Source organism: Cygnus olor, chromosome 16, assembly GCF_009769625.2.
Source record: "Cygnus olor isolate bCygOlo1 chromosome 16, bCygOlo1.pri.v2, whole genome shotgun sequence".
NCBI classification, from domain to species: Eukaryota; Metazoa; Chordata; class Aves; order Anseriformes; family Anatidae; genus Cygnus; species Cygnus olor.
Window position 1 is genome coordinate 13750242 of NC_049184.1, and position 26045 is coordinate 13776286.

At 50.5% G+C, this 26045-nt stretch overlaps 1 protein-coding gene across 1 annotated transcript; it reads left to right on the forward strand.

The window, feature by feature from the left end:
* The first annotated feature begins 8079 nt into the window (after window positions 1-8079).
* Window positions 8080-25466, forward strand: LOC121079135 (DEP domain-containing mTOR-interacting protein-like). Its single transcript, XM_040576012.1, has 9 exons — window positions 8080-8353; window positions 15379-15557; window positions 19040-19163; window positions 20352-20530; window positions 21132-21317; window positions 21688-21828; window positions 22143-22213; window positions 24091-24195; window positions 25194-25466. The coding sequence occupies exons 1-9, from the start codon at window positions 8268-8270 to the stop codon at window positions 25317-25319; spliced, it is 1197 nt and encodes a 398-aa protein (XP_040431946.1). The 5' UTR covers window positions 8080-8267; the 3' UTR covers window positions 25320-25466.
* Window positions 25467-26045: the final 579 nt, after the last annotated feature.

Here is a 26045-nt window from a genome sequence, read left to right on the forward strand (position 1 = left end):
CACAAAGTCGCCTCAAAATGGGGTGCTTCACAACTAAGAAATCAGCAAAGTATTGTGCCAGTATCAGCAGGGAATTTCATGTTGGAGAGAATCATTGCTGTCATTCCACTGACACGCTGTGTCCGTTCCTGCCCTACCATCCTGCGTTGGGGCTGCTCTGAGTGCTGCATGCAAAGCGTCCAGCTGGGACTAAATCAAACAACAGGATGTGCTGGTTCTGGAGGGAGGGCTGTTTGGCCCTCTGTTCTGCAAGCGTAAGGAGGCCAATTACCTGGGAACGGGCAAAATACCATGAAAAATAATGCCTATTCTAAGCACTACCAGTAGAAGCTGATAGAAAAAGTGACGTCTGTAGACCACAAAAATGCCATGGTCATTGACCAGAGGGAAAACAGACTGCTACTGCCATTACAACGTCCAGCTCACTTCCACTGGGTGAACTTTTCTGTATCCTGTCCCAGCTGTCATTTGTGCTGTGATCCCAGCAAGGAGCAAATTCAGCTTCAAGCTGTTTTACTGGTACGTAGCTGTTTCTGTATGCTTCCACAGCAGATGCAGGCTCAGAAAGCAGCTGCCTGGGTTTCCCTGGGTCCCTACCTCACTGATGAATCAAACGTTTTGCCCTCCGAGGTGTCCGAGAGCCCGCAGCCGGGATGAGGCCTAAGCACGTTGCATCAGCAGCGGGCGGCATGGGGGGACATGGCTGTGTCCAAAGCCCCCAGCCCTGGTTAACAGCTTTGTGGCCTGGGTTTCCCTTCTCCTGTGCCGCAGCTATTCCAGTAGTTTCATCAGCAGGATCTATTCTGAGACGTGCTTTTGGCTCTTCCAGGAGTTGGCTGGGCACCTTTGCCTTCCCCAGGATGTGACCATAGGGTGAGAGCTGGAAGTCCTGTAAGGAACGTGAAGGGCAGCTGGGCTGTCCCGTTTGGAAGCGGTAAAACCCCAAGCTCCAAAAAGTGCAGCACGATCGTTCTTCATCTGTTAAGTCGCTAACTGGCAAGTGGGCCAAGACACGTTGCGGGGCTGTTTTGGCTCCAGCTGCTCGTGCTGTGTCAGCGAGAAGCTGCATCCCCTCGGTGGTGGGGGAGAAGAAAGGTTAGCCTCTTCTGATTAACGCTTGCTTTAGGTGATGGATGAAATTTTTACTGTTTTTGTTTTTTGTTTGGTTTTTGTTCTCTTTCTATCCTCAAATGATTCTCTGTCTCCTACTACCAGAACAGCCAGGTGTAAAATGGAAAGGATGAAATACCGAGAAGACCGCCAAGGAGAAACCTTGAACTTGCAGGCGCTAAGAGCCGAAGGCTGCCAAGGCTCTGGTTGTATTGCACTTCACCAGGATCGTGATCGCAGCTCAGGCAGGAAAATCCAGTGCTATCGGCTCTTGGCAGTTTGTAAAACTGCCTTTGTCTTTCCCTTTAAGCTCTGCCAAGCTGTGCGCCCTCAGGGAGGCTGCTCGGCTCTGCTGAGGCTGCTGAATTTTGCAATAGATAAATCAGCTTCTGCCAGGAAACGCAGAAAGGCTGGAGTGTGTCTTTCTGGAGGAAAAAATAATAATAAAAAAATGGTTCATTTCTGATTGAAGTGCTACTGCTTAATATCAGCAGTTCTTTATGGGATTGCTCAAGCTGCCTTAAATATGTGTTCAATTTTGGCTGTACAGGGCAAAAACTGCTTGTGTATAATTTTTCTACTCTGCTGATATGGATGTTTAATATATGTAACTGATGTGGCAGACAATATGAGGGATGTTGTGATCAAGGTCAAACCAGGAATTCTCTTCTTTACAGAAACCTGTTTTGCTCTAGTGTATGAGCTTGTTCAGTTAAGGAGCGAATTGCTGATTTAACTCTTTGCAGAACTCCTGCCACATTTGGGCTGTACCTCCGTGCAATTTGCTGAATCACAAATATATTCTGTATCCCACCTGGCCAAGGTTTAACCATTCAACGCTGGCTCCTCGGTGTCACCTCGGTACAGGCAAGTCCAGAGAGAGAGGCTGAATGTGAAAGCCCTGGCAAGTCTTAAGCTTCTTGTCCCAACCAAGTGTCTCTCCAAGTTGGTCATACGCCTCGTTGAGGCGCACAGATCCTATTCAAGTGGAATAAAAACTTGCTGTGTAGCCCAGGCTGCCAGTAATATCCAAGCTAGTTAGACAGAAGGGCTGCAAAACGCTTCTCTGGCTGCTGGGATGGAGAGGGCAATGCCCAGCCCCTGGGGAAGGCGGCCGGAGGGTGCTGCTGGGGGAGGCTCACCTCTCCTTCCTTCCTCTAGAGGGGATTGTGTCACCAGGCATGGCTTGGGGGAATCTAGCTCCAACGATGATTTGAACAGCTGGATGCGGGGCTGGAAATTTGTTTCTGCTCGTGTATCTGCTGACCCCCCATCCCAGCCTTTCCTCCACCTTTGACTTTCACGTTTCATGGTGTGCTGAGCCTACGGGGTGCGAGTTCCTCTCCCCCGACCTCACGTGCTGTGCTTTTCCCACGCGTGCTGTGATTTTTCCTTCCTGCCTCCCGACTTCGGCTCTCCCTTCTCGCCGGCAGCATTCACCACGCTGGATGCAGCACGTCCGAGCTCAGGCTGTGACAAACACCGGGCTCTAGAACGGAGTCCAAAAAGCACGAGGCTCATCCTTCCCCGCCTCCGAAGCCTGAGAATTTATGCTATGGGGAAAAAGCGGGGCCAGAATCACCCTCTGCACGTGCCGTGCTGCATTTGTCATTCCCTGACCTGACCCTGACCAGGATTTCGAAGCCATGCTGGAGAATTGCGGGGTGGCTGTGGCCGCAGCCTGGCTGCCGTGGGCAGCTCGTGGAGCTGGGGCAGCCCAACTTCATCTCATGGGGACCGGGTGGGAATTAAACTCATTTGACTTGCTGAGTGTTTTTTTCTGTTCTTGTTTTTTACAAAAATGTTGATTACTTCGTTACAAAATAAACTTTTTGGTGGTGTTTTCATTAAAGCTGCAGGTCCTGAAGCAATGCAATCATGGGAGTTGGTTTTTTTTTGTCTTTTGTTTGTTTGTTTTAGTGTGTTTGTGTTATTCTTGTTTTTCTTAATGTAAAGCTCCATTCCTTGTACATTTTGCAGAACTATAACCGAGTTGTAATTCTTCAAAATTTCAAGGGAAACAAAATTCCCCCTCCCCATTTGCTATTTTGAAGTCAGCCAGGTTTTGTTGTTGTTATTATTTTTTACAAAGTTTGATTGCTTGGGGTCAGTAGTTTTTCTTTTCTGTGGAAAGAAGCATGTATATGCCCTAACACCTCCTCATTTATTTTCTGGAACAAAACAAAGGACACTCAATGACACGAAAGCTCCATCTCAGTTTTATAACTGGCTAATGAGAAACTGTTGAATAACCCGCTCATTTTCTGCCGGTAGAAGGCAATAAATCTTCCCCCGCTTCCCAGACCCCGACAGACCTGCTGTCCGGTCCCATTACTTTACTGGTTCCAGCACGGGAACGGAGGCTGGGGCAGAGCCTTTCTACCGCAGTGCACCTCCACCACTTCCTTGGTGCATGCCGATCTCCAGGCTGGCATTAGCTCCGCACCAGGTGCCCCCAGTATTGCTGATCTGCCTTTTTTTTTTTTTTTTTTCCTTCATTTCTCCCTGCTTTTGCAGAGTTTGGAGGTGCTTGCTGTGTGCTGGCCTCCGTCCTCCAGTGGCACAGGCACTGCCACATGGAGCAGCGCTGCAGGAGCGCGGCCACAGCTTTGCAGCCAACCCCAGCTTCTTGCAGCAGAGCCCAGCTCCCGGCACCTCCCAGCCCTGCAGGCAAAGGCACCTTGCTGAGAGCTCCCTTTGGCTGCAAACCCCCTTCTTGTGAAGCTGGACTAAAATCGGGGTGGGGTGGAGGGTGGCTGAATGCCAGCTGCTGGTGTCTGTGCCAGCTCGGAGCAGGAAAAGCTGAGCCTGCCTGCAGCCGGGCTCTTCTGCCCTGCACGGGGGGTTTCTGCAGCTGTCCTGGGGAGGACAAAGTTTAGGCAAAAGACTGACAAAAGCTCCTGGTTGTTGACAGGGACGCCGGTGACAGCTGGCGGTGTCCCCCGTGCTCACTGCTGCAGAGAACTTTGCAAGTTCTTTCCCTTTTGGTAACTCGTGTGTATTTTAAATTTCTAAATGAGCTCATCGAATTTCCTCCTGTGCATTCCTCAGCCCTGCTTGGGAAAAGGAAAAAAACAAAACAAACAAAAAAAACCCAACTAGTGAGTGCTGGACCTTCTGCCAAGGTTGGGAGCTGAAAAGCAAGAGGCCTGGCTGTACCCACAGGATCCTCTCTCTTTTCTGCTCACTTAATGACTCGAGCCACTTACTGATCTATTGAAACAGAAAAATCAGGCACTACGGCTCTTCGGGAGAGGAACCAAATGGGTTGACCCCGCAGCGCTGTGTGCATATTCATGGCAGCCTTGACTCCAAAGCCTCTGTGAATAACACCTTTCCTCTGTGCATCCAGCTGATAACTGATTAAATCTAATTAATCCCTGCATGTATGGGGAGTGGGGAAGCCACGTCTGGGGATGGTTTTTCACAGCCCTGAAATGCCGTAACCTCCAGGGTGGCGGTAGCTGCAGTTTACTCACTGGGGGTTCCCTTCAGCAGCACAAAATGCTCGAGGGAAAGCATCAGATCTGCAAGGGGCAGCCCTGGGGTGCGTCACACTTGGGGCTGTGAGCGTGGGGCACGCGGGGCCTCATTTAACAGCCCCCCCACCTCCTTGCTCAGGGCTCCCCCTTGCTCCTAACACCCAGAAGATTGTGACATCCAAACTGCTGTGCTAATGGAGAGCAGAAGCTCCTCGGGGCCTGGGTCTTTGCTCCGATGCAGAGCAGTGGCAGATGCTAGGGAAGGAGCAAAGGAAACGGTGAGCAACCTCTGCACCAACACCTTGTGGCTTCCAGCAACGAAGGCAGCAGTAAGCATCTGGATTATCCTGTTCAATACCGAGGCCCGTCCTGCATGAGTGTACCTAATCCCTTTTTTAATCCCTTTAGACTTTGAGGCTTAATATCTAGCAGTGACAAATCACACAGTTTAATTTTATGCTGGTAAAGGGGGAAAAAATATCCTAGTTTCACTCAATTCTGCTGACTTGTTTCATAAGACTGGTCCTGGTCATTGGTGGGAGAATAACTACTCCATGGTCACCTTCTCTGGGACAATGACTCCATGGTCACCTTCTCTGCAATCCACACCGAGTACTCTCAGGGCTTGATAAGGGGAGAGAATATATTGTTGTAGCTTCTCTTTGCTGTTTTTGTGGCTTAAATACTAACATTAAGGTCTAATTTAAAGAAGTTTCTCCCCAGTCGAAGAGAAAAATACCAGCCCCAGGAAGAAAGCTAAAGGGGGAACCCTTCCTGTGCACCCCCATCGTGAGATGTGTGGTCATGGGAGCCATCAGAGCAACTCTCCTGGTCAGCATGCATTCGTGCCTGTGTTATAAAGGATGCTGCAGTGCTGCCTGCCCCGAGAGCACCTTCCAAGCCCACTGCACAGCCTGGGACAGGCACCCCATCATCGACGATGCTGGAGCAGCCATCTGTTAGCTGAGCCTCCCTGTGCACACAAGGGGAGCCTGTTTTCCCCGGGTGCAGGAGAGAGGATGCCTGGGAGAGCCTGCACAGAAGCAGCCTTGTTGGTGCTCCTCGGGCTACAGCCGCTGTTTGGCTTGGACGCGAGCGCCGGGGCTGAGACGTGGTCAGCCCCCCCCCCGGCTTCACCTCTGCAGCAGGGAGAGACGGAGGAAGGCCAGCTGCAGGGAGCCTTTACCCCATGTCTGCTGCTCCTTCTCGCTCTGCCCCCTGCTTCTCCATGTGCAGGTATTCCCCCATCTGCTCAGACTCAGCTCCGTGCTTGGACAGCTGGAGATGGGCAATGTGTCCCTGTGGTGGTGCCCCTGCAGGGTGCTCCCGCCCTGGTGCATGTGGTGGAATAACTTCTTGTGCAAACCAGTGAAAGCCTGAGGCAGGGCTCTGTTGTGGGGTGGGAAACCTAGAGGGCAGGTCAACCGAGTCCTTCTGCCCTGCTTGGGTGGCAGTGGTGGCCTCTAGATGGCAAAGCAGCAGCACCTGTACCCCAGCAAAGTGCCTCTGCAAACTGCAACCTGAGGAGAGAGCTGCTGGCACGTCCTCAGCCTTGTAAAGGTGGTTTAAGAACCCCCTCCAGACTTGGCAAGGATTAGTGGAGCTGTGCCTGTATCCAGAGCTGGGTGTTATGGGATGCTGTGCCCCAGCCTGAGCTCCTAAGAGCTTTCAAGACATCTGTGTCCCCCTCTGAAACCCTTCAGCACCCACCTCGTAGGAATCCGAAATCTCCCCTCTTAGGACTCGGTGACAAAAGGGAAGTGTCTCGGTGTTTGCTTTCGGGACAGAGGTCTGGAAAGGTAAGAAAGCCACTGGGGGCACAGAGAGACCAGGGCAGCTCAGCCAGCACAGGGCCTGTCCTGCCTGCATGCGGCCCTATAGCCACAGACAGCGAGCAGATTTTGGGACACTGAGCTCATTCAGGAATGTCGAGACCGTGTGGTCCCACGTGCCAGCTCGCTGCTCTTTCCAGGAAGGCGCCACACAGTTCTCCCTTTGATTTCAGACCCCGCTCCCTGCTGCGCTTCTTGAAGCGCAGACCTGAGCTTGTTTGATTTACCAATATTGTGGCGTGGGGGGGAATTTAAGCCTGGAAGGCTCTGCTTGTGCTAGTGAGGACGTGGATGCTGCTGCAGAATATGGGGTTTGTATCCTTGGGGTATTGCAGAGAGCCAGACGGTCTCTTAAGGAAAGGGAACAGACAGAGGAACTGCAGGGTGCTGCAAAGGCAGGGCTGGGAGTGCCTCCGAGTGCCCTGCCTGCTGCAGGGAGCCTGAAGACATCAGCACTGGTTTACCCCAAAACTTCCTCCTCGCTGATATCAAGGTGACTTTGTACAGAGCTTTGGCACTGACGCAGCAGTGTCAGAGGGTTTTAGTGTAAATAAATTCGTTTCCTGCAGTAACTAGCAGAGACCGCTGCGTCTCTGGTCCCAGCAGAGCGCTCCGGGCTGGTGTCTGCTGGCAGGGCTCATCCTGCTCCCCCCTGCCCAGGCTGGTGTCAGCACTGCTGAGGTGACAAGGGCAGCATCGGGGTGCTGAGAGGCAGCTTTGCTGGTTCCCTCTTCATCTTTCACTGCAGTACATTCTCTGTTCCATTCCAGCAATCTCTTGTGGACTGGGGGAACTGGTGGGGATATTGGCTAAAAGCTCCCCGCTGAGAAACTGCTGCTAGAGATGATCTAATTAATGATGGCATCGACTTTACTGATGCTTTATTACGCTTTGAATTGAAGTAGAGTTTCCTTAATTGATACAATTTCCTTTCCTTCCCTCAAACCCATCTCCTCTGCATTTTCTTTTTGTAAGGTGCCCCCCTATTTACATTGCAGGGATTTTGTCCTCTTTGCCAGCCGCTTTTTTTCCACTTTGCCTTTAACTAATGGAAATATAATTGCACATGCATCTGATGGCAATGACAGCTGTAATTAATCACCTCCATATCCCAGTTCCTCTGCTTATTGCTTTACTCAATATTATCATTGCAAGGTCAGCTTTGGCCTGCAGAGAAAGATCTCCAGTCGAGGAAAGGGCAGGCAGGAGCGGGGGCAGGTGTCGGTGCCTGGAGGCAGGCTCTAATGGCCCAAGCCAGGAGACCCATCAGCTCCAGCCCTTGCTAATTGCAGGCTGAGCTTCTCCATCCGACCTCTATGATGGTTGCTACCACGAGGAAGGAACCAGGCTGCCCTGAGCCCGCTTTTCAGCCCGCGTTGGCCATGGTGTGGGATGGAGCCGGGAGGAAAGCCCTTAGGGAAGAGGCTGGGACCAGCCTCCACTCTGGGAGTCAGCAGGAGACCTTCTTAGGGAAGGCACAGCACAAGGACGGGGTCGCTGCCTGGCTTTTCCTCACCCCCCAACCAAAAGAGCATCCTCCAAGCACAGCAGCACCCCGCACCCGTGCGGGCAGGGCGAGCACCCTGCAGGTGAGGCCAGCTCCGAGCCTCCGCGGGGCCGGCCTCGAAGGCGGCCTCGGCTGTCGGGAGGCTCCTCCTCCGGCCTCCGGAGAGGGGAGGAGAGGCCGGGAGCGGCCCCGGCGGCTCGGGGCTGCCCACCTGAGCCTCGCTTTGCAGCCGCAGGGACCGAGGGTTGGGACCGAGCATCCTCCGGCCCCGCAGCCCATGGGGGGCCCGGGGAGGGTGCGGAGCTCCTGCCCCGCTCGGGCTGCCTCCCGGCCGGCATGGAGAGCCTGGGCGGCAGCCTGAAGAAGAAAGCCTCGGAGCTGCACTACAGGGCAGAGGTGATGATCGCCGGGGAGCAGCTGAGGTAGGAGGCAGGGCTGGTGGGGGCTCGGGGCTGCACCCACCTGCGGGGGGCTCCCAGCTGTGCCCCCCGGTGCTCGGTTTGCCGAGCGCCCCCCCCCCCCCCCCCCCCCCATCTGGCACCGAGTTGCCGGAGAAGCAGGTCCTTCCCCGTGTCACCCCGTCCTGCTGCTCAGCACCGGGCAGCTCCTGCCCTCCGCCTCCGGGTGCTAGAGGATCGCCTGGTGCTTTTGGGTGGCAGCGGGTTTTCTGCTCCTCCGGCATCCTGCACCGTGTCCAGAGCCTGCTGCAGTGACACTGGCATCCCACGGGGACACTGACAGCTTGGGGACACTGACAGCATGGGGACACCAGCACTCTGGGGACAGCCCTGCCCATGGGGCTTGGACTTTTGGGGCGATGCAGGAGGGCATTCCATGGGTGCCGTGTGCCTGAATCCGAGCAACCTGAAGGGTCTTGTGAAAGTTACTTTTGGGAACTTGTGCTGTTTCAAGGTCCCGGTTCTCAAGCATCTTCTGAGCTCTCTTTTTATGAAGACGGAAATAAGTTCTGCTATGCAGGGAAACCCGTGTGTCTGAGAAGCATGCTCCTCGTGCGTCTGGGGTCGGAAAAAAAAAACCCTGCCTCTAAACATGCAGCTATAGGCTTTTCTCGCTCTCCAGCAGAGTTGGCTTGTTTGTATCTGGAGCCGTTCTGTTTTGCTTTGAAATGTGGGTGGGAACTAGGAAATATATCCTTGAATAATGTAAAGAGCCCGGAGCCCATGTCTGTTAGCACCAGAATCCTAAAAGTACCCTGTGCCACTGGGCTGTCCAGACTCAGTGTTCATGTTAGCCTTACCTTTATTAATTTGCATTGTATTAAGGACTGATAATTTCCATCTAAAGATTAGGGCTCCATTCTGGAAATACAGCCCACATCCAAGGTGGCTGGAATGTAAATGTGCAACAATGGTCAGCCACATTTCCGTTGTCTTTCCCAAATATTGACTGCATTGTAAGTGAGGTTTAGAAAATGAGCTTAACTTTCTTGTAGGGAAGAGCAGCAGCAGATCTAAGAGTGCGTTGCTTCATTTCAGTAACTCATTGCAAGTGACGCTAAATTATTGCTTTTTCCATCCCACAGGCAGGGCAGGCTTATTCATATTTATATTTCCAATGTTTTACTCATCTGGAGTGACTGTGGTCATGGGCGCTATAGCCTGGGCCAAAGGAAGGGGTCAGGTATTCAGAAAATAAATTAACTGAGCCATGTGTCAAAGCTGCAATGAGTGGGTGTGCAAGGGCAATGATGTGACTTCCTAGCTCTTTTTACAGGTCAGGAGCATGTCAAATCCTGGAGCATTTTGACATTTGTGACTGTAAAGAGGAGATGGGGGCACAATAAATCTATCTGTGAAAAGAGCTTTTCTACCATCCTGTGCACTGCCCTAGTTCTTATAAGCAAGGAAAAGATGCAGTGCAAATGGTACATTCTTCTGAAAACCCATAATACCAACTCATTTTTTCCGTCCAATATTTGTCTAGGAGCTTCAGTCCTCACTGCCAGTGCAAATGTGCCCTCAGGCTTTAAAAAAAAAAAAAAGTGCCATTTAGCTTTAAAAACACAGGACATATGTACTTTGGGGAACAAGATGCAGATACTTTTTGAGACACCCATATAAATATTTTTCCCTGTAGCTGGAGTGTCTGGGAGTTTCCTGGTTTGAGTTAGGGATCTCCCCAAATCCCAGTTTTCAGACCCCTTGCAGCAGGTTGCAGTCCTGAACTGAAACTTGCTCCTCTTGAAGACCTCGAGGTTCATAGCACAAGTCTTATGGGGAGCGGTGGAGGGAGCTGGGGTTCCTCAGCTTGGAGAAAAGGAGGCTCAAGGGAGAACTTATTGAGCTGTACAATTACCTTAAAGGAGGCTGTATTGAGGTGGGGATCGAGCTCTTCTCCCAGTCACTGATAAGACAAGGAAATGGCCTTAAATTCTGCCAGGGGAAGTCTAGGTAGGGTATTAGATAAAATTTATTTACTGCAAGGGTTGTGAAGTATTAGAACAGGCTGCCCAGGGAAGTGGTTGAGTCACCATCCCTGGAGGTCTTCAAAAAACGTGTAGACGTAGAGCTTAGGGAGATGGTTTAATGGTGGGCTTGGCAGTGCTAGGTCAAAGGTTGGACCAGATGATCTTAGAGGTCTTTTCAACCTGAATGATTCTGTGAGTCTAAGCTCTTTGTTTCCTAGAGGACAGCAGGTGGCTTTCATCCAGCACGACTGCACTGCTCTTTACTTGTGCTTTGCAGGTGATGGGTCTAAATGCTGGGGTCTTGGGCAGAGCAGTCTCATCCTTCTGCCTTGGTTTGGGCAGGAGCTTGTTCCCAGTGCAGAAAGTCTGGAGTCTGCTGCTGGGCAGGAAGGTGGAGAGCTGGACTCCAGCAACCTGCTGCCCAGTTAGTCCAGCTGAAGGGAGAACTGAGTGACAGCAGAGCAGGCTGCATGCTCGAGCTCCTCTCTTGTATTCTGGGGATCCTCCAGCCTGGCAGGTAAAGAGGATTTAGTGCCATGAATCTTCCCAAGGCCAGTTGGGTAGGTATTGATGGGGAAACGGAGGCACAGAGGCTGGATGACCTTGCTGAGGCAAGGACAGGACTAAATGCCTGCGTCGTGTTCCCCTGCTTGCCCTTGGATAAGGAATCACGGCACCGCATAAAGGAGCCTCGCAGACTTCTCCCATGCATGCTCTGTAAGCCTTGATCAGCAAATAATGCTGTTGTATCTACAAAAAAAACTCAAACATTTGTTTTCCCTGTTCTCCACTTCCTGCCCTGCCTCCTCCTTGCTATTGTATTTCGCCAAACAAACCTTTGTTCCATCTTTATGGTTCTTTGGCTTCCCAGCAAGTTTGCAAATCCCTCTCGGTTTGCTTTGGCTGGAACGATGAGTCTGTTCAGTGTCAGGATGCATTTCCCAGCCAGAAATAGCTGCACAAGTGAGGGGTGAGGAAATGCTTCTTGGGGATGGCCAGGACTGAACTTATCCTAAAGAAATTGGGGGGGATGCTGCGTGCTGTGCTTGGGGCTGGCTGCCTGCTGGCTGCCTTCGCTTCCACGCAGATGTTGCTTCCTGGTCCACGGAGGGGGAAGAGAAGTTTGGGTCCCAAGTCACTCCCCATCAGAAAGACAAAAATATTAATTTCCACTGATATCTTGGTGCTGCGTTTGACAGGGCTGCTGTGTCAGGCATTCCTCGCGTCTCCTGCTGTCGGTCTTTTTGTTTCAGCCGGGTAATCTTGCATGAAAATCCCAGTAGTTTTACTGGGTGTTGAGTGCTCTTGGGTGGCATTCCATAAGAGAGGCCCAATTAGTCATTTCTAATTGCAACAAATGGCTTATCTGCACAGAAATATCCGGGAACAGCTACTGCACTTTGAATTCACACCCTTCTGTAAGCTGGGTTTCTCAAGTATAGACAAGTCCTTGTGCACTCCTCTGGGGATTCATCACGGTCAGGTGAACCAGCTGTTCTCCAGTAACTCTGCTAAGCTGCATTAATCACTCGGAGATGTGAAATATACTCAGTAAACTTATGCCCGGTCTTGAACAAAAAAAGGGAAGGAAGGTTTTCTCCTACAAAGAACAAAGTTGTGATTTCAACTGCTGTCCAGGACTTTCCAAGGTGGTGTTTTAATTGGATACTCCGGCTGAGACGCTGTTATACAGAGTGCTAATACTTTGAGGCTTTGAAAATTGAGTTCGCTTCAAGGTTTGGAGCTGAACCTGCCCTAGTTTGTATCCCTGGCTGAGATAATGGGTCCACAGGAGGTGCTTGGTGTGGCAGTCACCAGGTGAACTTCTGGCTGTCATTCGGAAGATCATACAACATGGTCAGAAAGCCTGCTACTATATTTTTATTTTATTTTATTTTTAGTGCTGGTGAAAGAGAAGACTAAGAAGCAGAGTTGCTCTTGCTGGAATTGCTTTTTGAGGTTTAAGTTCAGTTTTCCTGTATGTGAATTTAGATAGAAGAAGGAAAATAAAACACCTCTACGCCTTTGAGTGGGCTGCCACAGTCATGCAAAGCTCTCCCCTCCCCAGTGCGCTTCTGCTTTTGCAGGTGTGGGAGTGCAGCAAGCTGGGTTCTGCAGTGGTCGATTTGTAAGAATGTTCCTCTCCAGCAGCTATTTTGCAGCTGCGCTCTTGTGGCTGTTGCTCCCTTTTACTGAGCACTCAGCTTTTTATTTTTTTCCCCTCTCTAAGGATAGGAAAATAAAAGGTCATTTGGATGATGTATCTTCAGGGTCGTTCATTTATATTTAATTTCTGTGGGAATGCAAACTTCAGTTAACGTCCTTGAGATTTTCACCTTGGCATTTGTGCTGCTCAAGGCCCGTTTATGCAAGCAGGAGGTGATGGGGAGCAATGAGCAGCGATTCCCCCAGCTCCTGGTGAGGGGTCCCGCTCTGTGCCGACACACGGGGCTCTTGGTGCAGGACAGCTCTCACTTCAGGGATTGCTCTGGATGTCCAGCTCCCGTGCAGTAAACCCAGCACCCTTTCCAATACAAGGAAGTGCTCGTGTTGCTGTACGTCTCTGATTCAGGCTCTTGGTTCCAAACTCTGTGAAATGTGAGTGCACAGAAATTATGGAGAGCGGAGCTGCGTGGTTGGCAATGCGTCCCAGCGGTGGGCATCCTTCAGTGTGTTGGTAACAACCAGTGGGACTTAAACTCTTGACTCCTTCGAGGGTTTCTTAGAATTTATTTTCTGTTTGTGCTGCTGCAGGTCAGCCTTTCAACAAGGTCATGCAGAGGGAAGGATGGTGTCTTTTTAGTGACCTTGACGAAGAAACAAGTCGGTTACGCAGCGCAGTCTGTCCAAAGCAAGTGCATGTGAAAGCAGAGTGCTGGCTGCCAGACCAGGAACGTTTCATAACAGTTGGCTGTCGTGTTCCAGCAAGCATCTTATCCTCGTATTGTGCCTTTATTTATTTATTTTATGTCCTTTTGAAGAAATAATATGTACATGGGAAAGGTTTTGGCATATAGAAAATTTGTAATAGTGCATTACATACGCTTCCTTAATGTTTTTTTTCACTTGGAAGCATGGTTACGAAATAGTCACAGCCCCAGTGACTTTGTTTTTCCAACATGGTATATAGGCTGCTTTAGAGAGGTGTCAGCCAAGCTGCTCAAAGATGCAGTTGATGTTATGCCCTTGTGTATCTGAAGGACACGATCTGTCTCCTCTTAGTTGATGGGAAACATGAGGACAGTGAACAAGACCACAAGGACACTCAAGCTGTGTGTCCTCCACTGCCTTGAGTCTGTGGGCAGCGGGGCAAACTTCTCATAAACTCCAAACAGCACAAAAGATCTAAGACACTGCTGCTCCAAGATGTTTAAACCCCACTTTATTCCCTTCCTGACAATTGTTCACAGTAGAATAGTTTCAAAATAAGAATGTATATGTATTTAAATCCTAGTTTTTAACAGTAATTCTTTTCTGAAAATCTTCTTTTTCCCCTCCCCTGAAGATCTGTGCATTTCCTGCAGTATTCTGAAATGTGACATTTTCGGTTTAGTCATTTGTGTTGCTTTCTTTGTGTCTCTGCATTGTCAAATCCTGCCATGTTTCTTCGGGTGTTACCTGGAAGGTCTGAGCCTATCTCTTAACAATTATGTTGGCTTGTAGTAGCCTGAACACTAATTGCAGCAATCAGTTACTACATTTTTATCCAATGAAGGTTTTATCTTAAGACTTTTGAGACCCTGGCATTTGTTAATCCTATAATGTAGGATAATCTGTTATCTGATAGATTTCAGGATATTTAAAATTTCTCATATGGTGCTTGCAACTATTGTTCAACAGGCTGCCACGTACGATGTGGTGTCTACAAAACTTCTTCAAAAAGAACAAAGGAACTTGAGGAATTAAACAAAGAAACACTGCAGTGATTAATGCCTTTGTAAAATACACTGGCTTGAGGCAAAACTGTGAATTGGAATAGATAATTTGGAACCAGAAATGTCCTGAAGTTACAGAGAAGATATTAATTAAGCATCTCCCCTCTGAGTCTGCTGCATGCACAGGGCGTTTTTCAGGGTGAGCGTTTTGAGAACAGCAATGACTACAGGGCAGAAGTTTGGCTGCTGGTCAGATCTCCTGCCGGGCTGGGTTACCTTTGGCATGAGCACACAAGATCTCTATGCTTTGCGGCTCGTTCTGTCGTTAAAGTCCTTTTAAATGTCAAAGCTGAACCCACCTGAGCGACCTTCACTTGTATTCATCTTTCCATCAGAGCTGCAGACCAGCCACAACGTCAGGGTTCTCAGGGTAGGACGCTTGTACTTCTGGTGAAATCTGTCCCAGTCTATCCCAGTTTGAACCAGAAAAAGTCAGGACTACCGCTGGACCGAAGGCAGCGCTATCTCTGAGCGAGCTGTCTTTGGCTGGCTCGTGGTTCGGATCAGTTTGCTTGTGTTTTCTGGGGATTATTGGTACAGGAACACAGGAAAGCACAGATCTGCCTGGCATTTGTCCTTGTTAGAAGAAACAAGGGCTCCCATTGACGGTCCCACCCTGAACTCCAGCCTTTAGGCTCCAGCCTTTGTCCTGGTGGCAGCGACGTTCCTGCTCCCATACTTATGGGGAAGGAGAGCTAGACGCAGAACCATGCCAAGAGGACAAATATATGTGCTATTATTTTGTGGGTGTGTTTTGGCCCTTCTTCACAAGCTTCAGTGAGCTGCTGTGTATTTTTCAGGGGCTTGTTTAGAGCAAAAAGTCTTGTGTGGTTCAACGTCTGGTGCAGGCAATCACCAAATCCACGCAGTGGGAGTAGGGAGGAGGGGATGTTGAAGAGAGGCTCCTTAGGATGGACCTATGCAGTCTAGCAAAGCGAAGAGGTTTGGTTGAACTTGTTAGCCACTGGGTGCTTGCCAGAAGTCCCAAATCAGCAGCAGTTTCTCTGGGCTGGGCAGGTGCTGGGTGCTGGACTGAAAGCTCCCTGCAGTGCCAGCTGGGCTCAGCAGCCGTCTTTCTCCCCAGGCTTCGCCTCCACGATGGGAAGCTCATTAAGGACAGACGCTACCACCTTCGAACATACCCCAACTGCTTCGTGGCCAAGGAGCTCACGGACTGGCTGATCGACCACAAAGAAGCCCCAGACCGAGAGACGGGCATCCGCCTCATGCAGAAGCTGATGGACCACTACATCATCCACCACGGTGTGTGGGTTTCTCCGCCACCCACTGAGTCTCCCCAGGGGGTGGCTGCCTGTCTGCTCACTAAGTGTGGCTGTCAGAGGCACGATCAGCTCCCTCTTTGTGGCTATCCCATGGGCGAGGGCTCCTGGAGGAGCTGGGGGTGGTGGGCAGGCTGGATGGGGTCGGATCAGAGTTGCTGCAGTGCTTTGGGGGATGCGCCAGTTCCCTGTCCTGCAGGAAGGGAATAGGGCTGGGTGTTGGTAAAAGCATCTCAGGTGGCTTTTATCTGAAGGTGATTTCAGTAATTCCTGACCTGTATTCACCTACAGCGAACGTACCAGCAGAGGGGTGGTTATTTTTACAGAAGCTAGTGTAGCTTGTGCTTGTGCCAGGCAGGAGTGGAAGCTGAATGATGATGCACGCTTCCTATCCGCAGAAAAGCTCATTTTTTTACTGTAGGGGCCCAGTATTCCCCAATTTCTCCATTCACGCCTGGGTGGGACAAGAGGGGGTGTGGAGTCCACACCATCCAAAACAAACAAACAAACCAACTGTAAATCTGGGGGCAAAGCTATCCCTTGAAAATTAGGTGTGTGATGCCATTTCAAAGGCTTTTCTTTGGAACCTGTTAAAAGGAAAAAAAAAAAAAAAAAAATGGTGGGGGTAGAGAGAAAAAAAGAAAAAGCTTCATTCCCAAGCCCAACTCGTAATATTCAGGCTTTGTTTTCTTTAATATTTTTTTGAACTCCCGACAGTTTTGGACTGACCCATGTCTCGCGCTGTGGTCTGTGCCCATCCCTGAGCTGCAGAGCAGTCACCGAGGTCAGCCCTGGCACATGCACCTGCTGCAGCCCTGCATGCACCTCTGCCTTCACCTTTCTCTCCAAAAACATGCACGGCACATCCTTGCTGCAGGCCCTGGTCCTGGGTGTGCAGCTGCTGTCACTTCTGGCAGAGAGAGCTGCTTTTTCCTCTTCCTTTTTTTGAGAGCCCAGAGCCTCAGCCCGCTGAAGGCTATTCAGCCTTTGATTTTTTTTATTTTTTTATATATTTGTAGGCTGTGCCTTCTCGATGGAGGCAGTGATGCTCCGACTGCCTACACGCTTCTCAAAATGTGCGGCCATGCTTCTTCCATGTTAGATGAAATATTGAGAAATGGTTGGCAAAGAAGAGAAGGGGCTCGAGCGGAACAAGGTTCCACGTTCAGCTTTCAGCCAAGCATCCAGGCAAGGTGCCCAGGTGTTCAGCCACATCTGGGGCTGCTTCCCCATGCCCTGCCTCTGCCTTTGGAAGGCATTTCCTACTCGGACAGACAAGGGCAGAGGTGCTTAAATAGGAATGTTTGCAGTTGCAGCGAAGATTTCCTCAGATTTCTCTTAACTAAGATTTTCCAAAGAAATCTTAAGGCTTCGGGCCTATTTTTTTTTCCTAATAAAATAATAAAACAGATTTTTTTTCTAGGAGAAGGGAAGCTTTATTTTAATATGAGATCTTTGGGACACGAGCTCCAGTAACCCGGTGTGTGGTGGCAGTCTGTCGTAAGCTGAGGAGATGGAAATGGATGCCAGACACCAAATTCAGCCCTCTCTTCCCCCATCTTCTAGGAGCTGCCTTTGGCCAGCGCAATGCACTCTGTTGCCATCTGCTCCTTGCTGGGTTCATGCCCTTTGCATTACGCTGCCTTGAAAAAAAATAAACCCCGCTGCTGTGCTTTATTGCAAAAGCATAACACCGAAGCAGTGAGTTCTCAGTTATCCATTAACGCTGAAAAGTGATTATTTTTCCATCTCTCCAGCCAACAATTTCAAATAAAGCCATTAGTTAGCTAAACCTCTGCGGCTGTGGCTGCTGGTGCTGCTTTGATTGCTTATCGTGGGCACGTCCCTCCTGCTCCCGCGATAATTCCTCGCAGAACACACACGCTAGCTTTCCAGCTCACCTCAGGACCATTAATTTTCATTAATCCTATGGAAATCGGGCTGTCTGCTAACCGCAGCACTGCGCTAAGTGCTTTGCTATTGGCTGCCTAAACTGTTCGCCCTCTTCTCCGCTGGGAACCAGAAGGCAATAATTATCTCGTGCAGATTGCTTCCCGTGCTGCCCGATGTGGTGCACTCTGGTGCTCTGTGACACACTGCAAACGTGTTAGGCTTCACACAGCAAAACGCTTTGGCTTCCTAGGGATGCTGTCCTGTAAGATTTTGTGCTCAATTCTCATCTATCACCCAATGGCAAAGGCATCTAAGGCACCACTCCTTTCAATTAAGATGTTCCCAGCTTTCACCTTTCAAAACCACTGTCCCGACCTGCCCTCTGCCTGATAAGTCACGGGCTTCGGTGTCCTGATTTCCCACCGGGACGACTGCTTGGGAGGAATTAGGAACTCAGGATAATCCGACAGGCTTTGGCATCGTTGCCAAAATGGGAATGAAGTTTTGCCAGTTTGCTCAGAAGGAGGAACAAGCTTTAAAGTTTTCACAAGAAGTATGTTATATCATTTGGATTTTGCTCTGGTGTATTACATTACTTCAGTGAGGAAATCAGTGTGGTTTTCTTTGTCTCTCTCTCTTCTCTCTGGTCTACTTTTCTTTGTTTTCTGGGTATATTCTTTATACCATTTTTATCAGTGAAGTTTTTCCCTTCTTCCTTCAGACAGATTGACCTGAAGCAAGGCAGGCTGACTTATCTGAGAATTGGACTGTGATTTCTATTTTTTTTTAGTTGTAATCTAGGCGTTTGTTGTAGGCAAGTTTATCTCAAAACTGTGTCCCAAATATTTGCCTGCTGAATGTCACATGAATTTAACAACTGTGCATTTACAGACTGTGATCTCATCCACAAGGTAAATATGAAAGTGGGACTTTTCGTAGTGATTGGTTTATTCCAGTTGTGTGCACCTAGCTTTGAAGGAAGAAAAGAAACAAAAAAACCTCTCTTGAGGTCAGCTTGCCAACAAATGAATTGGGCAGGGCTGGCAGAAAATGGTGTGGAAAAGTTTTTGTCATTATACCTTATAATTTGCAAGTAGGTGGTCTGGGATTTTGGATGCGGTGATGTAGGGTTTCTTTCCTCCCCTCTTCCAAGTCTCCATAAACACGGCAGTAGCTTCCTTTAGAAAAAAAAAAAATTGAGACAATTCTGTTTGTTTTCTTTTAGTCTAAACCTAAACACTAGCATTTAAATTAAAATCAACAATATCCCCATTCTAACGAAGCAATTTAGTGACCGGGTCAAAGTGTGGCCTCAGAGCCAAGCTTTCCCAAGGCCTCTTCCACGGGGCTGACCTCTCCCACAGCCCTTTGCGATCCCCTAATTCGGGGACCGAGGGCTTGGATGCTGGTTATTGCAGCGTGGTCGAGAGGTGGAGGTCAGAGCACTGCACAGCCCCTGGAGCTTCTAACCTGGGGATAAAGCTGAGCCTGTGCCCAGTGCTGCTGTCTGTCTGTCCCGTACGGACTGACATCCATAACACTCACGTCCCTGCCCTGCTCTCCTCCTTCCAGTGTGCGACGAGCACTCGGACTACAAGGATGCCAAGCTGCTGTACCGCTTCCGCAAGGACGACGGGACCTTCCCCCTCAACAAGGACGTGAAGGTGTTCGTGAGGGGGCAGAGCCTGTACGAGAAGTGCGTGAGTCCTTCCCTGCCCCGCGGCTCCCGGCGAGGGCTGCGCTCGCTGCTGCTGCTGCTTTGCGGCCGGGACCTGCAGCCACAGCAAGCTTCGCTATTTCTTTTCTGTTCCCCGTGCTGCAGCATTGGGAAATGATGTTTTCTGAGCCCTGCCACAGGACAATTTGGGCTTGCAGAGGTGCTGGGCTCTCAATTCACAGCTGCTTTGATGTGGTGCTGGGGGTTGGTAATGGGGAGCACGAGGGGCCAGGCTGCAGGCTGAGTGTCCCCAGCAGGGACACGTCCAGTGGCCGTTCCCAGTGCCCCCACAGCCCCAGCCAGTCAGATCTACCAGCCCTGCTCGGCTCTGTCCCAGCAAAATCGGCAGGGCACAGGAATGTCAGGGCCTTTCTGGACCTGGCTCCTTGCGCCTCACTTAGTGTGTATGCAATGTTTCTCATGGAAAAACATTTATAATAATTCTCGGACAGTAAAGGCAACTCCCTCCACCTCCAAATGTTTGGTTTTCTTGGAGTTGATTGTGTCTGGTTCCCAATCTGAATTGTCTTCCTGACACCCGAGGAATCTGTTTGTCAGGCTGGGTTCAGCCTCGTACCACCCTGTGGACCCCTTTTCTTTAACAGCCTCTTCCTATTTTCTTGATCCTCAAAGCAATCAGCTGCATGAAGTGGCACGGAGGGAGGTGTCCTTCAGAGGACGGGGGGGTTTCTGCTGTCCCCATCCCCTTTGGCCGTTGGGCATCGCTTGTGGTTTGCTTCTGCTCCCAGCAGCAGCCAGGGCGAGCATCCTGCGTCTCACGGCTGAGGCTGCTGCACCCTCTCGTGGAGGCACTGGATGTAGCTCTCCCATGCTGCAAAACGAACGTTGCCTTACCAAAACTCATCTTCTTCACCAGTTTGGCATCAGCTACTCGCGCACGCCTTGGGTTGCTTGCTCAGCTTTCCCCATAGGCTTTAGCCGAAGTCGCAGCCGAACTGATCTCCCTGAATCTGCCTCCACTGCTGCGCTGAGGATCTACAAAACTGCCTGACTGCAGCTCTGCCTTTCCCCCTCCCTTCCCGACGCCCCCCAGCAGCGATGTTTTTGGCAGGAGCGCTTTGCCCGCTGCTCTCGTCCTTGCCTCAGCCGGCTGCGTGCGGCGGCAGGGCTGCACGGCGTCACGGCGCCTTGTCCCACCTCCGCCAGGCTGGTCGGCGCCGAGGGGTCCATCCTGAAGGTGCGGGAGGAGAACTCGATCAAGTACCAGAGGACGTTCCTGGGCTGCGAGATGGTCGACTGGCTGGTTCAGGAGGGGGAAGCGGAGAGCCGAAAGGAGGCGGTGGAGCTGGGCCAGGCGCTGCTGGAGCACGGGATCATTCAGCACGGTGAGCGAGGGGAAGGAAAGCAAGCGATGAGCATAGCTGTCGTGCCAGGAACAAATCCCCTTTCATGGCACGCAACAAGTGCTGGTCAAGTGCCCACTCGGAGATAGCAATGGGGCCTTTCAGTTCTATGTTTGGAGCTGGTGACCTTTGAAGCCCGAGCAAGCCGCCACCACCCGCCGGGGCTTTGAGCTGGAATCCGAGCCCATATTTCTGCGGTTCTTCAAAGCCTCAGGCTGCAGGCCTGGGATCCACCCTGAGTTCTGAGGGCTGGTGGTGAGGATGTAATGTTCAGCTCCGCTCGGTCGGAGATCACACCCATCTGCGGGATTTAAACTTTCCATTTGGAGGGCAGGGAGTCCTCCAAGTGTCTGGGACAGGGGCAGGTTGGGGCTGTGACTCCGTGCTGTGCTTCTGGGAGATGACATTTTATGGAGAGGTGGCCCTGCTGTTCCTCTTTTCCTGCAGGTAACTTTCTCCAACAGTCAGAAAATCTGAAATATAAAACAGAAGCACCAAAAGCAATTCACCTGGGTCCCTCAGTATATTTTCCATATGTTTTTCACACCCCCTCAGCCTCCTCCTCCTCCGTTGTTCTCTCCAGTCTCCAACAGGCATCACTTCTTTGACGGTGACCTCCTCTACCAGTTCTGGATCAACTTCCGACGCAGGCGGCGTCTCACCGAGCTGCTCAACGAGAACTCTTCCCGCACCTTGTCCGAGAGCCCAGACAGCCCCTTCTGCCTCCGCAAGCTCAACCCAGACCCAGGCAACACCAGCTTTCTCTCTGGTAACTGTGCTTGTGTTGGTTGAGGGGGGTGAAACCAAAGGTTCCATCGCCAGAGCATCTCAGAGCCGAGGGATTAGCTCCAGCAGAGCATTAGGGATCCTATAAAGTGACTGCCCATCCCATGGACTGGTTTGTGGTGGAGGTCAGGGTGCAGAGGCAGTCTCTATCATGGCTCACCATCCCAGGAAAATAACTCATCAGCAGCTCAACTCAGCTCTTGGTCCTTCTTTAAAACTAGTTTTGTTCTGCCTAAACTCAAATGTCGAATTTGGTGCACGTGTACCCTTCAGACGTGGGTCAGGCTGGTGTGGGAAGTTTGTTAAACTGGTCTGTTCTTTCCTTGGATAATTGTTCCCTCTGCCTTTTTCAGTGCAGCCCAACAAGGAGATCAAAATTGTCTCAGCGGTTCGAAGGAGCAGCATCACTTCCCTCGCTGGAAACTCCAACCCCTACTTCAGCGTTACTCCCACGCTGGTGTTCCCTCCCGTGGCTGAGTGCAACCCCAAATCAGGTCGGGGCTTCTGCACTGCCCTCTTGCTGCACAGGGTGCGCCTCGTCCCTCTGGGCACGAGCTAGCTCGGGCCTCGAGTCCCAAACCCTCCACCTTGTGCTCGGTGACTTGCAGGAGGAGAGGGTCAGCTTCACCCCTGAGGCCTGATTTGAAAAGTTGTGAGGTTATTTTGAAAAATATTGATATGAATACAGAGGTTTCTGGGTGCAGATTCTGACATCTGTTCTCCAGCCCATGAACCCCAGGCTGCCTTATCTTGTGCTTTACTGCATGAACCCCACGATTCTGATAGGATCTGTCACCTTCTGCCCTAGTGTTAAAGAGACCTGTCACCAACGAAGAGCTCCTGTCCCCCGGGGCTCCCTATGTCAAGAAGACGCTAACTGTAAGTGACCGTAGCGAATGGTGTCGCTAATCTGATGGTATTGAGCTCCCTGGCTGCTCTTTGATCACTTTCTGCCTGCTGCTCTGACCTCTGCATGTTAAAACTTTGATTGCATGTCACTTCATCCCAGCTCTCCTTCCTGGTGCCTCTCGGCGGGTCGATGTCTTCAGGTGTTCTTGTGGCTGAAAGTGGCGGTGACTGCAGCAGCCTCTGCTTTAATGCATATCAAAGGGGAAAGAGAATGTTTCCTGGACAGGAAAAATCAGATTTGTTTCATCCAGCTCCATGCAAACTGTAGATTCAGTCAAGTCTTGTGACAGTTGGGGCTTTGACGCTCATCCTGTCTGCCACAGAAATGTCACCTTTATGCGCTGCTTTATTTAACTCAAATTTGGGTTCCTGTTCCAGAACAGATATATCAAGGCACTCCATCACCTGCTGATGGAGTAGAATTGAACAGGGAGCATTCAGGGACCACTGTTCCCTTATTATGATCGTTTTTTTTCATGAACAAAATGAGCGCACCACAAAATCTCTGTGATTCTGCAGACAGCCAGAGTTTGAGGCTTTTTCTTTTCAAATTATTTCTAAAGCTGTAGGACCAGACTGCTGCAGCTGGCCAAGGCAGCTCTGCCTTGAGTGCTGGCTGCGAATGCCACAGCTTCTGCCTGAGGATCCTAGCGTGCTCTGTTATTTTGGGGTAAATATCAGCCCTTCCCTGCTCACCTCCATGAGGGGAACCTGTGGTGGCCAGCTACGAAGCATGCTGGCTCTCCCCGTACTGGTTTCATGCAATTGGGCTCACAGAAGGGCTGAAGATCTGGTCCCCAGGGTAACTGGGCCGTAGAAGCCAGTGGGAAGGAAAAAGAAAAATAAAGCAGGTGATTAGTGTGGCATGCATGGGGACATGCCGTTTGTTCTCCTCCTGAATGTTCTTGCCCTGCCCTTCAACTCTGCCAGCCGGGGCCTTTCATGGCTCGTTTCCTTCTGCTTAGCTGCGCAGTTGCTGTTATTTATTTATATGGCTAATGTGCAAAGTCCTTTGAGAATTCCTTTTCTCCTTTAGTCACGTCAAATGGCCACAGCATTAGAGCACACTGCTTTGACAGGCTGAGATCAGAGTGGGAAAAGTTAAAATGGTGGCTGTTTCCATCCTGGAAATGCTTTTTGGTGCCAACAAAAGGGCACAGCATGCACGCACTTTGGAAATGCCCTCAGTCTGCTCCTGGTTCACACCTTGCCCTGGCTTCATGCTGCCATTAACTACACCTGCAGACAGAGAAATAAATAGTCCAGGAGGGCAAAGACCTCTGGTATGCTGGATTTTCAGGTGATTCCTGTTCAAAACCCTTTCATAAATTCAGAGTGGAAACCTGAAGCTAATCTCTGCCCATGGCTGAGCATGAGGGGAATGGGGAGAATGGGAGGGATGTGTCATTGCCGAGTGTGTGCTGAGAGACACTGGCACAGGTGAATGAAAAGGTCCACCAGAATTAAAGCAGAGAGAGAAATGGGCTGCCCTTGAAACCAATCTTTCCAAGAGCAATTAGTCCCCAGCTGCCATGCAGGGAGCTGGCAGAGACTTTTAACTGATATGGAAAGCTCCCTGGTGCCCAAGGATGTTCTCCTCCCATCTGGGAGGCTGAGAAAGAGCCATCGGGTGACAACAACTATTGCTAATGTAACAGAAGACAAAAAAATGAAGGTCCTTTTTTCTTACTGGTGTCAGAGGAGCCCTGAGGCAAACCCTGCTTTCCCTCCCCACCCACGATGGAGATGAGGATTGTAAGCAGAGCTCTCTGCATCAGTTGGAAATGTAGCATCTCCTCTATCGAGCCCATTCCTTTGTATTTAAAACCTTTTCATTCTGTTTGTAGATTGTGGGCGATGCTGTGGGCTGGGGGTTCGTGGTCCGAGGAGGAAGACCTTGCCACATCCAGGCCGTGGACCCAGGAGGACCCGCTGCTGCTGCGGGCATGAAGGTACTTTGCTCGTGGTGACTTGACACGAGGCAGGATTTATGTCCTGCTAGAGACTGTCAGGCTGAACGCATCCTCTGTGATATTCACACCTCCTGCAGCAGAGATGGAGCCTGCAGAGCGCTCTGGCCACGCTGTGAGAGGCCTCGGGAAGGATGCTGTCCGCAGGCAGAGCAAAGTGAGCAGGGAGGGAGTAAAGATTTATTTTGACTCACCTGCTGCTCTCACAGCTCCCGAGATGTACTGCTCTTTGTGTATGTCTGCTGTTAACACCATAGTTCTGCATTGAACTATTTTCCGTGTTCGTGAAAGATGAATAACTTTAGACTGATACCCTGATTTGATTTGTCAGGTAATTCCCAGTATTTGCGGCTCAGGTGAAATGATCCGAGGTCCTGAAAATCATCTCAGACCTGCTATCCAAGCATGTGTGGGTTTTGTGTATAGAGCTGGAGGCCTGGTTTTAGGAACGAATGAAAGAAATGGAGAGTTTCACAGTTCCCCTACAAGAACCCCAGCAGTGAGGGAGCAGTTTCTGCAGGCTGGTAAAACTCTACAGCCACGTGGATATTTGAAATAATGGGATTCTTCAGAGGCAGCGTGCGACTCCTTGTTTGCTTCAGGCAGGGTTGGAAGGAGATGGCTGAATACATTTCATTTGCTCCAGAGCCCAGTTCATTTCTCCTCACCTAATCTCATTTGCTACCAAATTACTAAATGTTATTATTGTGCCTCATTTCCATTTGTGAAATGAACCACTGCTCACAAATGAGTCTTTTCTCTCTCAGTTAGCTCAGTCTAAATCCCTTTGGCCCCTTTTTCATGATACAGTGATTATAGCCCAGTGATTATTAGCGTGGCTTATAGAGTGACAACGCTTTGGGGTTTGCAGCGTTTTGTAGCAAGTTATTTGCAGCGCAGCCCCTGGCTCCAGCCAGGCATGAGCAGAAGTTGCTGTGACTGCATCGGCTGCAGGTAACCAGCCCTTCCTCTCCCTGCAGGTGTGCCAGTTTGTTTTCTCAGTGAATGGCATGTATGTTTTGCACCTGGACTATCAGACCATCAGCAGCCTCATCATGACAGGACCACGAACGCTCGTCATGGAAGTCATGGAAGCTGTTGAATGAGCGAAGGAGCCTCGTCCCACCGCTGGGTGGAAAAGCAGGACAGTTTGCAAACAAGGACGGACTGTGGGGAGGGACCGAGCTTGACCTTTCAGTCTGAAATGTTAGGTATTCTAACACATTTTCAAATAAATACATTGTAAAGGACAAGTCTTGGATTTGGTTGATGTTGAAATATGTGGCTCTGCCTGCTCTTGAGAGGGTCTGAGCTCCTGCAGCCCCTTTCTGACACTGGTGGGAGAGTTCAGCACACCACGAAGCCAAGCCTTTGAACAAGCCACCCACACAGCGAGCTGCGAGGCGGGCGGTGCAGGCTGGTAAGCAGCAAGAAGCTCAATACCAAGCGAGTCTACCGAGAGCACAACGTGCTTTCCAGATGGCCCCATAAGCTGTGCCATCATCTGTGTTAAGAAAATAAGGAAACGACTGCAGTGATGTGCACTGCCTTGTAAAGGAAGACCAAGAGCCCTGCAACACTTTTAGTGTAGGTACACAGCCAGGACTGGTTGCTTTTCCCAGCTGGGTTTCCTGTAAAGGTGAGACTTCTGTAGCAGCTCTTTCTGTGCCCCTCATTCCCAGTGATGCTTACGTTAATTAACCAGAGTCGTCTTGGCATGGAGCAGGGCAGAGGTCCCAGAGGTGGTAGGCTGCCACCAACGCGGGGACAGGAGACAGAGGGAGAGGAGAGACCCGGAGCGGGGTCTGCCTGCAAGAAGGGCTGTGGTCAGA

Excerpts from the sequence above, each read along its gene's own strand:
- LOC121079135 (XM_040576012.1), top strand. The coding sequence starts at position 8,268 with ATGGAGAGCCTGGGCGGCAGCCTGAAGAAGAAAGCCTCGGAGCTGCAC. Across the intron at positions 22,214-24,090 it reads ATGTCAAGAAGACGCTAACT|ATTGTGGGCGATGCTGTGGG; the intron begins GTAAGTGACCGT and ends TTCTGTTTGTAG. Across the intron at positions 24,196-25,193 it reads CTGCTGCTGCGGGCATGAAG|GTGTGCCAGTTTGTTTTCTC; the intron begins GTACTTTGCTCG and ends CTCTCCCTGCAG.